The sequence below is a fragment of the Danio aesculapii genome, chromosome 1, assembly GCF_903798145.1.
Source record: "Danio aesculapii chromosome 1, fDanAes4.1, whole genome shotgun sequence".
Classification (NCBI taxonomy): domain Eukaryota; kingdom Metazoa; phylum Chordata; class Actinopteri; order Cypriniformes; family Danionidae; genus Danio; species Danio aesculapii.
Genome location: NC_079435.1, coordinates 15,977,101 through 15,989,705, shown reverse-complemented (window position 1 = coordinate 15,989,705; position 12,605 = coordinate 15,977,101). Strand labels below are relative to the sequence as shown.

The window sequence follows — 12,605 nt, the reverse complement described above, 5'->3', positions numbered from 1 at the left end:
GCCCGGATAGCTCAGTCGGTAGAGCATCAGACTTTTAATCTGAGGGTCCAGGGTTCAAGTCCCTGTTCGGGCGGAATGCCTTTTGGCATTCTGTTCGCTTTGTATAACAAAAAGATTCGAGTGAGGCTGCTGATGATTGTGATGGCTTTGCCTGTCGTTATTTACTAGCCCCTTACTTGTTTCAAACTTGTTTTTCTTCTGTTGAACACAATATAAGATTATTTGAAGAATGCTGAGAGCCTGCAACCGCTGACTTCCATAACTTTTGTTCTTACTTCGTGGGTCATTTCTTACAGGTTTTCAGCTTCCCCAAAATAATCTTTAGTGTTCAACAGAGATTTCCAGGTTTGGAATCAAGGTGTGAAATACAGGAGGGTTTGGGGGGTCCGACAGGAATGCAAACCTGTCATCGTCTATTTAATATCACAAATGTCATTGAGAACCACTCAATATCCCTCAAAACAAAGACAAAAGTTTGATTAATAAATTAGATGTAATTGAATTAAATATGTATCTTTGGTTCACTGAGGCATATTACCGAACATAACCGAAAACCTTGACCTCCCTATCTATCTTTGAACTATCTTTAACTAAATAATGATTATAAAACTTAAGGATTAATAAAAGCGCCTCTGGAGAGCGATTAAAATACTGAAATGTGTAACTAATAATAATAACCACGTTAGCATCCGTCGACAGCAACATGTTGAGGAAACAGCTGCTCGTCATCGCATGTCGTACGTCACTGCGTACAGTAGGTGGCAGAAATAGGTCGCACTGCTATCAAAGTTCAACGATTCTCCACAAGAAGAAGATGCAGAGCTTCTGCTGGAAGATTCTGGAAGTCTCTTGTTTGCTTCGTACACCGAGTCATAAGGCGAGCAGGGATTGCACCACATTTCACGGTATTTGGCGGTTTAATATTAAAATAATGTAATAACGTAAAACAAGTGTCTTTCTTTCTTTTTTTCTTTCTATTGTTGTCTCTAAATCCAGGGTTTTAGAAACAGACACCTTATAGCTTGACTTGTAATTTCGTTCCATTTAAAAATGTGTTAACACAGCTAATCTCTAAATTCAGTTGTTTTAAAACGATCGGTTAAATCTGTCTGAATGTAAATTAATGGTGTTTTTAATTGACGAGACTGCTTAATAATATCCAATGCTATTAACATATTAATGAGACTGAAATATGGGCAAGGTAAAGAGTAATTACAACCTTTATTAATAGTAATTAAGTAGTTATCGAATGGTCACAAGTGTCTTTTTCAGTGTGTTTTTTAATATCTCCTCTGGCTAGATTAACCTGTTTGTGAGCAAATATGGTGAAGGAAACGGGTTTTTATGATATGCTGGGTGTAAAACCCAGTGCCAGCCCTGAAGAACTGAAGAAGGCCTATCGTAAACTGGCATTGAAATATCACCCAGACAAAAATCCAACAGAGGGGGAAAAGGTAAGATTGAAACACTTATTTAATTCATCATCGTCTACAGATTGTTCTTTAATGTCATGAAAAGGATCCCTTATTAAAAAGATACTAATAAAAAAATCTGTCATAAAAGTCCACTCTTAAAATGAAAATTCTCATATAAAATTAATTTTAAACATCTTTTCTTTCTGGTCATGATAACGATTTTAATTCACCCTTTGTTTAATAAATGTTAAAAAGCTCCTAAATCTGAACCCAAACAGCACAAAATGAAAATCTTTTCAGTATTTGTTGTTTTCCAATGAAAAAATATATAATAAAACCATCTTTATTTAAAGATACAGGGGGTTTCAAATGAAAATAAAAAGTCTTGTTTCTGAGCTTGTTCCTAAAATTACAATAAATATCTGTCTGTGGTATTTTAACATTTTTTCCTACGGAATTGGGTATGTTTTTCTGAGCCCATTTATTTATATATATATATATATATTGCAGTGTTACTCATAAATAAGTGTTATGATTAGTAATTTTACATATCTGATAAATATAAATTTATTAATTAATATTTATACATTTGCATTGAGCAAAAATACTAAGGAGTTCAGTGCTTCCCACAGGTTTAAAATATACTTGCGGTGGTTGCTGGATTGGATCCCACCATTTACACACATCACATAAAAAGTTAACTATATGCGACAAACAAAACATAATTTAATGCTTAACAATAATTTTATTATGACAATGTTATACACTGTTTCTTTTCAGTGAGTTAAAGTGAAAAAAAGAGACCAGAAATCCACTATTTCTCTTACTTTTTTGCCATGTGCACCCACTGACAGGTCAAATCTGCTTCTCTCTGTCTTTCAAGTTCAAAGCAAACTTAAATGCCAAAGCATTTTAAATATGTAAATGAAATAGCCCATGTAATATATTAACATCATCAAATAATAAAATATTCTGAAAATGAGAAATAAATGACAGAAAAAGGAATAAAAACAGACAATATATGAAGATTATTTAAATAAGGCAAATGCGTTCATTAACCTTTACCAGTGGTGTACATGTATTTTGCAGCCAGTTTAGACCACTCATTTCGTCCTTTTCAAGTATATATATAAGGTTTTTCTGAGTCATTTGGATTAAAAGAATGAGTTATTGAATGTTTCTCTTGCTCTCGTGACTGTGTGTCCGCAGTCAGCTGCGAAGCCAAACTAAAGTAGGCTTCAGTAAAAAGGTAATGCAAAAACGCAAACAAACTTTAGAAAGTGAAAGCAAAAGTTGAATCCCGGACATTTTAGAAGATTTAGAAACCCGGGCCGGATGAATTTTTTTAAGCCCTAAAAGGCACGTCTCTGTGGGTCTGCAGAGCACACGACTAACTATGGGAGTGTTGACAGGTCTCGCGCACACTGAACGAAACCGGTAAAGGAGAGAAGATTTTCTACTACTTGATTGATCGCGAATGTTTGGTTATATTTACAAAAATATATAAAATGATGTTAATAATAGTAAAAAAGAGTCAATAAATATACTTAGGCAGCTGTTTATATACCTGGGCGGCCCGTCCAAGTAAAGTCTATGTGTGGGAAGCACTGGAAGAACATGTTGACATATTTAAACAATGTCTTAAGTTTAACTTCTATATGACTGTAGAGGTTGAAACCATATAAATGCCTAATACCAAAATATCCATCCATCCATCTGTGATAGGGTGGATTAACATTAACATGCAATATCCTCATGATTGAATTATGTATTCATCTTTTTCAGTTTGCAGCTCTTCTGGTGATCTCAGAAATTTTTGACTTATAGCTTCAGATTTGGTATCGTCTTCACTATTCTCTTGTTTTCAGTTCAAACAGATCTCCCAGGCCTATGAGGTTTTGTCAGATGCCAAGAAGAGAGAAGTGTATGACCGGGGAGGTGAGAAGGCCATCAAGGAAGGTGGAAATGGAGGGTCGTGTTCCCCCATGGACATTTTTGACCTTTTCTTTGGAGGAGGTGGGCGAATGCACAGGGAGAGGAGAGGTAAGCTACGTGTCTCTACTAGATGCAGACTGATTTCTTTTTTCCAACGAATCCTACTGGATTTCAGAGTGTACTTGGAAATCTTGTCTCCATTATTTATCACAGCAAATTCAGATCATAAAGTTATTAGAAGAGAGCTCCATGCATGAGCTGTTTTCTGATTGACAGAGACCCTACACAGGGTTCATTGCTTCCTACATGAACATGAAAAATCTTTACTTTGCTGTAGAAAGTTTATTAACAGATTTGCGCAATGCAAAATACACACTTACTAAAAAAGTGTAACATAATATACCTTTGTTAACTGTTGTGTGTTGTTCAAATTGACGACCCTTTCGTTATGTTGGTGCCTGTTTTTGCTCTATTGACTTGCATTGTGATGACATTTTTTGATTGAAAACCATGATACCACATAATCCTGCATTCCTGATTGTTGCTGGTTTTTCCTGTTGGGAAGAGGTACAATTTGTAATTTTTTTTTTGTTGATCATTAGTTGGCATGATTAACCCTTTAGAGAGGAAATCCAGCAACAATTAAGAATGCATGATTATACGGTCATGGCTTTGCAACAAAAAAGTCATTATAATGGAAGTGAAGGGGGCAAAAGCAGCCACCAACGATGAAAGGGTAGTAAGTTTAAAAAAAATCAAAGCATTTTCCTAAAATGTGTGTCAAAAATGAGTTTTTTTAAACCAAATATCATTCAATTTGCTTAAACACAGAGAAAGTCGTGCCAAATTTATACTCAAAAACAGCCCAGAGTGGATGAAAACCTGCCTGACAGCACACAAGGGTTAATAAATATACTTTTATTTAACAAATTGTACACTAAAACAGTGTTTGTATGAATCATGCGGTCCATTTAACTGGATTTATGGCAGAAAATCCTATCGATACTATTTTGCAGGGCAATTGCGGTCAAATTAAAATTAATGTGGTAAGAGAAGCATATGCAGAGCAATGGTTTACACTAAACTATGATAAAAACAGATATTTTCCTTGGCTTTTCTGAAGTTTCCTTGGCGTTTTTGAAGTCAGATGTCAATGTTTAAACTCTAGGTGGCTACAGCCGTGTTCACACTAGACTAATAAAACAATCACTATATACATCTCTGTACAGAAAGTTCACTGATCTCATCCCTTCACATGGTGTGAATTCACAGGTCAGAGTTCACCAAGCTTGCACTTTGGAACACAGCAACATGTAAAACTTGTCACATGAGCTTGCCTTTCCGGTCTGGCGTATTCACATGCATATGAATGGAAGTCAATCAATGCAGTGAGAAGTGCAGCTTGACCACACCTTAAGACTATCCTGTTGTTCAAGGCTGATGTTTAAATTTCAAGAACATGTTTGTGCCTATAGACAGATTACTTAATACAGATTTTCATAGAGACACTGTTTTCACAGATTTGCATTTTCTTAGTTTACACTGAGATTTCTAGTATGGTTTTCAGTATCTTGAACTTGAACTCCTTTTCAAAAGTTTGTTGTCAGGCCCTTGAAACACATTAGTCTCGTAAATATGACTAAAACACATAATTTTTTTTGTTGTTGTTAAAAATGATGTCATGTGAACTGCAAATTTGCTTAATTATAATATAAAATGGTAAAGAATATTGAATAATTCATAATGTTTAATTCAATAAAATCCTAAAACCATGTTTACATTAATGAATTTAAAAGACGTCCTTTCAGAGCCAAATAAATAGTCCAATATTAAAGTACTATTCGAGATTAAATCACAAAGTCACAAATTTTCCAATCAAAGTGTAAATCCAAAGTGAAATGTAGTGGTTTTTCTACACAGGGAAGAACGTGGTGCATCAGCTGACCGTATCTTTGGAGGACCTCTATAATGGAGCCACCAGGAAACTTGCTCTCCAGAAGAATGTCATTTGTGACAAATGTGAAGGTAATAAATGGCTAACATTTGTATACGCAATCAAACTATGAACTTTAATACAATAATAAATATTGTTTAATAGATACACTACTTTTTTCCCACAGAAGAAATCTTTTGTGGTTGACAATGTTCTATTGATTTGATCAAAAGACAGTAGAAAAGTAATTCAGTGAAATATTGTTAATTTTAATATAGCTGTAATCGGTTTAAGAATGTAATTTATTCCTGTGATGGTAAAGCTAAATCTTTGTCAGCTTAGTTTGATGCATTCCTGCTAAACAAAATTGTAAATTTCCTAAATAAAAAACAAAGAAAGAAAACATTGACTTTAAACAGTAGTATAAGTATATAAGATTTATTTACTGTTCTGTTGTTGATGTTTTTCTGGTATTATTTTAATAGTGGATATATACAGTTGAAGTCAGAATTATTAGCCCCCCTTTGAATTTTTTTCCTTTTTTTCAAATATTTCCCAAATGATGTTTATCAGAGCAAGGAAATTTTCACAATATGTCTGATAATATTCTTTCTTCTGGAGAAAGTCTTGTTTGTTTTATTTCGACTAGAATAAAAGTAGTTTTACATTTTTTAAAACCTATTTTAAGGTCAAAATTATTAGCCCCTTTAAGATGTATATTTTTTTCAATGTTATACAATAACTTGCCTAATTACCCTATCCTGCCTAGTTAACCTAATTAACCTAGTCAAGCCTTTAAATGTCACTTTAAGCTGTATAGAAGTGTCTTGATATTGTCAAATATCATTTACTGTCATCATGGCAAAGATAAATTAAATCAGTTATTAGAAATGAGTTATTAAAACTATTATGTTTATAAACGTGTTAAAAAAATCTTTCCATTAAACAGATATTGGGGGAAAAAATAAACAGGGGGGCTAATAATTCAGGGGGCTAATAATTCTGACTTCAACTGTATATATTTATATAATTTTTTTTTACAGGTCGTGGAGGCCGTAAAGGAGTAATTGAAGTGTGTCCGCTGTGCCGTGGGGTGGGTGTCCAGGTTAGATTACACCACTTGGCTCCTGGCATGGTCCAGCAGATCTCGACAGTGTGTGCGGGGTGTCAGGGACAAGGCCAGAGACTCGGTCACCGCGATCGCTGCAAAACATGCACAGGTCGCAAGATACTACGACAGAAGAAGATCCTGGAAGTGCACATTGATAAAGGTAATAATGGGTGGAAATCAGTTCATTCATTCATTTATTTTACTTCGGCTTAGTCCCTTTATTCATGGGTTGCCACAGCGGAATGAACTGTCAACTTATCCAGCATATGTTTTACACAGCTGATGCCCTTCCAGCTGCAACCCAGAACTGGGAAACACCCGTACACACTCATTCACACACATACACTACGGCCAATTTAGTTAGTTCAATTCACCTATCCTGCATGTCTTTGGACTGTGGGGGGAAACGCAGCACCTGGTGGAAACCCATATGAACATGAGGAAAACATGTAAACACACAGAAATGCCAACTGACCCAGCCGGACTCGAACCAGTGACCTTCTTGCTGTGAGGCGACAGTGCTAACCACTGAGCCATAGTGTCGCCGAAATCAGTTAATTCAAACACATTTGTTTTATGCAGCCTTTTAGGTTTTTAAATCCTTTGTTGCTTGCTATTGCAGGTATGAAAGATGGACAGAAAATAGTGTTTCATGGAGAAGGGGACCAAGAGCCTGGGCTCGAACCTGGAGACATCATCATCGTCTTGGATCAGAGAGGACATCCGCTTTACACCAGGTAAAACCTCTCAGGGAAATTTAAAATTAAAACTATATCTAATAATGTTTATGTATTATATTTGTGATATTTTTTTAGGTGCACCACTGGTCAAACATTTTGAATAAGTTGAAAAGATTCATGTTTTTATAAAATGAAATATATTTACAATTTTAAATGTTTCATATTTGTGTTTGCGTATACACTCAATAAATATAAAATCTGGGATTTATGCCTATGATAATAACAATACAAGTTTGTAGAGCAAATCAGAATATTAGAATGGTTCCTTACTAAAGACTGTACTTTGACTCACAGCATGAATGAACTTTTTTTTAATGTGTTTAGAAAACAGTATTATAAATCTGTAATAATTTCACATCTGTTTTAGTGCATTTTGATCAAAATAACGAAGCCTTGCTGAATATAAGAGACTTTTGTTTGTTCAATGTTAAATAAAACCGATTCTAAAACATTTTTCCAGATGTACTGTAGTGTCCTGCAGAGGGCAGCAGAGTCTCGCTTACTCATTTACTTCAGTATCTGTGTCTTGTTTCTGTATATGTGGCAGCCTGTTCCAACACATGGCCATTCAGACATGATAACTGAGGAAAACTGAATATGTGAATGATAACGATGTTCGACATTTGTCCACTCAGGCAAGGAGAGGATCTTATTGTGAGCATGGAGCTGCAGCTGGTGGAGTCATTGTGTGGTTTTCAAAAGCCCATCAAAACACTGGACAGCAGAACTCTGCTCATAACGTCTCATCCAGGTAAACATTCACATTACACACGCTTTCCAGCATTATGGGGGTCAATACTTGTGTTGAGATCTACAGAAGCTTCTATCTTGAAACCTGTAACTGTGTTAGTTCAGATCTGGGGTGCGTTTCCCAAACAACGTAGTAACTCGCAGCTGAACTATCATAGTATAATGCATCATTTGGGAAATGAACGATGTAGTGATGAGTGTTTCCCAAAACGCATAGTTTCTCTGTGGCAGATCCATCGCTTAAACCATGTTAGTTATAACGTAAAGCGCCCATAATGACACTCTAAATGGGGCGGAGGAACTACTTAAGAGAAGAACCCCATAATTTCTTTGTGCAAATTAAATTGTTTTACACAAACACGCATTTAAAATAAAATCCAATATTAGATTTGGTAAAAACATGCACTCGCTTTCCATATTAACTGAAATATATGTAAATGCCACATGTAAAGCCTGTGTTTCCTTTACTAATGTTATTGAGACATTACATATTATATTCTAAAACATAAAACCACTTACAAAAGCTAACACCTATTCTAATATAATATATGAATCATATAAATAAATAATGAGGCGATTCATTATAAAATGAAATTTAATATTTATTATGTATTAGAAATTAAAAAGTCCTACTTTAATAATAATATTAATAATGTGAATGATGATGATGATGATGATGATGATTATTATTACTATTAAGTAGGACATTGTTTATTTATTTATTTTGAAAAGTCTACCTTTACAATTTGACACTTGTAAACCACAGCAGAGAGTTCAGCAGGCCCATGTCATATACAGTACAGATACTTAATAAATAACCAACTATGAATTAAAAGAATTATAGTATGCTATTTGTTTTACCAAGCTTTGGAGACGTAACATAAATTCCGCTTTTAAATAATAGGTCACCTAGAGCTTTCGCCATGAGGCTGTGTTCAAAATGACATCAATGTTTTCGAAGTGCACTGCGAAGGGAGCACTATTGTAAACTTGAAGAGCGCTAAAACTGAACTGTAAAAATAGTTTGAAAGCAAATTACACCTAAGAGAGATGACTTTAATGCTTTTTTATTTTTAATCATTCCAACTTTGAATGTTGGAATGTTCTAAATGAATAGGGCATAGGGGGGATAAGTGGCAATAGAACACAGCCAGGAACTATGTTTCTAACTACAGCTCCAGAGCTGTAGTTGCGAGTCCTTAAGTTTGTGACGCAGTTTGGGAATGTTCATTGGAGCGACGGATTTGGAAAACGGCAAATCAACAAACTATGTTTGTAACGACGGAACTTGCTACCTTAGTTGGCTAACGATGGTTTTGGGAAATGCACCCCTGGATGAGAATGGTAACATTAGCAGCACGTCATCTTGGCAGATGGCACACACCATATGGCCATGTTTACAAAAGCAAACTCCTCATAAGTGATTTTTAGTGTCTTATTGACCTTGTCTAATATCATTTGCTGAAGTCAGTCTAGGCATGTTTTCGTTTATTTATTTTTTAATTTTAAAAGAATCTTAACAAAAATTAATAATACAAAATCTGTAGTTGCATTGTGTACTAAAGACTAGCAGAAAAGTTGTTTTATATACGACCTAGGATCTATACCAAGGGTGCCCAAACTCAGTCCTGTAGGGCCTTTGTCCTGCATAGTTTAGCTGCAGCTTGCTTCAACACACCTGCCTGGAAGTTTCTGTTAACCTAGAAAGAGTTTAATTATCTGGTTCACGTGTGTTTACTTGGGGTCGGAACTAAAATATGCAGGACACCGGCCCTCCAGGACCGAGTTTGGGCATCTCTGATCTATACTCTTCTTCTGGTGTAATAAACAAGGTGCTTTGCTGCTGTACCATGCCTGTAGCAGGCTCGGTGTTATTATGCGGGAATATCATTAGTATAATATTGTGCCTTTTATTTTTAATGTTAATAGGGGAACTGATCAAACCTGGAGATAAGAAATGTGTTGTGAATGAGGGGATGCCTATGCACCGTCGGCCATTTGAGAAAGGGAAGCTCATCATTCATTTCAATGTGAGTACCAGTTACAATTATTAATTAATTAATATGTTAATTGTTCCCCATATTTGTTTCTATATATGTATACCTCTGGATTAGGGCCACTAAATATTTAAAATATTTTTATTATGTGAAATGTTTTGAAAATTTTTAATCAGTTCATTTCATGCTTGAATGTTTCTTTCATTTCAGTATGATGTTTTAAAACCCTTTACCTGCCTGCTCTACCTGACGGTTGAGCATATGTTGACTGTTTTAAATAATGACTGTTAAAGTAATTTAAAGAATGACATACAGCACTGAATGACACACAGCACTTTTGGTTTACAAAAATATCAAACAAACATCCTGTTGCACTTCTACACTTGATTTTGGTTTTATTGTAAAAAAAACGCGTGCTAAATGAGAGTCTGAAATATTTTATGGCATACTTCAAAAAATAAGATGATTTAGACAAAAATTTTTCATTTTATTGTTTTTAAATAAATTGGTCTTACACTTTATATTTTCAGATTTTTCATATTATATGTATTAATTCAGGTACTTTTACCATAAACTGACACATCTACTATTTGGTAGAAGTTGATATTTTAGAAGTTATGGGATGTGGTAAAAAATGCATTGAGTGTGTTAAATGGTGACATTAGGAGTTTAGAAATGCAATCCAAATGTTTTTTCTTGGTGGGACAGTTAAAGGGATAATAAATAATATAAATGAAAATAACAAAAGTACTTAAGAGTAACATAATGAATAATAGAATTAAAATATGTAAAACTATAATGTATTGTTATACAGTAAAACTATTTAAAAACCCAGTAAAAAAACTATTTTAATAACTAATTTCTATTAACCAATTTCTTTGTCTTTTTCACGATCATGTTACATTAGCTTAATTAGCATAAAGAGGCAAGTTAATGGACAACAGTGGTTTATTCTGTATCCAATAGGGAAAAAAAAGTCTCAAGAGAGCTAATAAATTTAATCATAACACTTTGTGTGTGTGTGTGTGTTTTTGTGTTGTGTGTATATATATGTATATATATATATACAGTTGAAGTAAGTAAGAATTATTAGCCCCCCTTTGAATTTAATTTTTTTAATATTTCCCAAATTATGTTTTCACAGTATGTCTGATAACATTTTTTCTTCTGGAGAAAGTCTTATTTGTTTTATTTCGGCAAGAATAAAAGCAGTTTTTAATTTTTTAAACACCATTTTAAGGTCAATATTATTAGCCCCTTTAAGCAATTTATTTTTTGATAGTCTCCAGAACAAACCATCGTTACCTAATTACCCTAACCTGCATAGTTAACCTAATTAACCCAGTTAAGCCTTTAAATTCCACTTTAAGCTGTATAAAAGTGTCTTGAAAAATATCTAGTCAAATATTATTTACTGTCATCATGGCAAAGATAAAATAGGGGGGCTAATAATTCTGACTTGTATATTATATATATATATATATGTATATATATATATTCAAATTAAAGAAACAAGACTTTAAAAAGATTATCATAATAAGAAATTCATTGTGTTATGAAATATTATTTTTGAAAACTAACAACTTTCATATTTTAACTAGTTTTTCTCCCTTAAAATAATCAGCAGGACTAATTGCACAAATTGTTTTAAGGTGGTCTTTCCTGAAGAGAACTTTCTTCCACTAAACAAACTGAAGGAGCTGGAAAGGTTTCTGCCTGACAAACAGGCGAACGCGGAGCCCGACAGCATGGACGATGACCTCTACATCTACGCCGACCTCGAGGACTGTGACCCGAGCCACGAAGGCCATCATTACCACTACATAGAAGAGGAAGACTTTTACCCTTCAGGAGGAGTGCAGTGCCAGACCTCATAGAGATCCGCTTTACTTGCCCTTCGCAAACACCACCTCTGCTGGATTACCAGCAATTAAAGGACCAAGAGGAACATCCGATACCTCTCAACTATAGTTGTGTGCCTAGCATAAGACCTCTCAGTGCCGACCTCTTGTGTCATCATTGTGTGGAAGAATCCCCTAAACCAAATTCTGGAGCTAACTTTTAAATAAAATAAATGTAGGGGATTTGGAAATGGAGACTGGCAGTCAGTCTATAAAAAATGTGACCCTGAAAATGGAGGAGGAATCAGGTGTAAAGCTGTTTGTGCCATAATCCCAGAAATTTCCAGCTTTACAAATCTTCGATTTTTAGTTTTTTTGTACTATAATTGTAATACAATTTAAGCTACACTCGAAGACACTCAAACAGCTTATTTTAAATGAGCTGAAACAACACAATTTTTGAGTGTTTTTTTGGGACAACTTAAGTGTTTTATGTTCACGTCACATAAATTTGTAAAAACTAATGAGTTAACTTGATTCCTTCATGTTGTCCCTACACAAGTCGATTGTTTTGTTTTTTTACCGTGTACTTGATCTTGATGTTGTCGGTCATTTGTTATGTGCCAGTTAATAATTTTTAGAGCGTTTTAAACTTAAAATGGTGGTTCTTTGAAAGGAAAAAAAAGATGTTGTGTTGAAAACAATTTCAGACTGTGATGCATTTCTAAGAAGCCTTACTGTGTGGAAAGTGTTATTAGCTCACTGCTGTCTAACACACTGACGTTTTGTTTATATCTCAGTTCCTGGCCGAATAACATTTCAGCAAGTTTTAGTTTTCATTGGAACTAAGAAATTACTGCCAAGGATTTTGACAAAACTAAAT

General features: G+C 34.5%; 1 protein-coding gene and 1 non-coding gene across 3 annotated transcripts in view; both read left to right on the top strand.

The window, feature by feature from the left end:
* On the top strand, positions 1 to 73 carry trnak-uuu (transfer RNA lysine (anticodon UUU)). The gene has a single exon. It is a non-coding gene; the product is annotated as a tRNA-Lys (tRNA).
* Positions 74 to 800: 727 nt separating this feature from the next.
* dnaja1 (DnaJ heat shock protein family (Hsp40) member A1) overlaps positions 801 to 12,605 on the top strand; it is a 12,814-nt gene continuing 1,009 nt past the window's right edge. Inside the window, exons 1-9 of one of the 2 annotated variants that reach the window (XM_056456708.1) lie at positions 801 to 905; positions 1,301 to 1,454; positions 3,284 to 3,458; positions 5,271 to 5,375; positions 6,327 to 6,554; positions 7,017 to 7,131; positions 7,770 to 7,885; positions 9,814 to 9,914; positions 11,534 to 12,605. The exon at positions 11,534 to 12,605 is cut by the window's right edge and continues 1,009 nt beyond it. In XM_056456708.1, the coding sequence (XP_056312683.1) occupies positions 1,323 to 1,454; positions 3,284 to 3,458; positions 5,271 to 5,375; positions 6,327 to 6,554; positions 7,017 to 7,131; positions 7,770 to 7,885; positions 9,814 to 9,914; positions 11,534 to 11,758 (1,197 nt within the window). In that variant the 5' untranslated portion in view covers positions 801 to 905; positions 1,301 to 1,322 and the 3' untranslated portion in view covers positions 11,759 to 12,605. The remainder of the gene's footprint in view (positions 906 to 1,300; positions 1,455 to 3,283; positions 3,459 to 5,270; positions 5,376 to 6,326; positions 6,555 to 7,016; positions 7,132 to 7,769; positions 7,886 to 9,813; positions 9,915 to 11,533) is intronic. The other variant, XM_056456709.1, reaches the window with a different exon arrangement.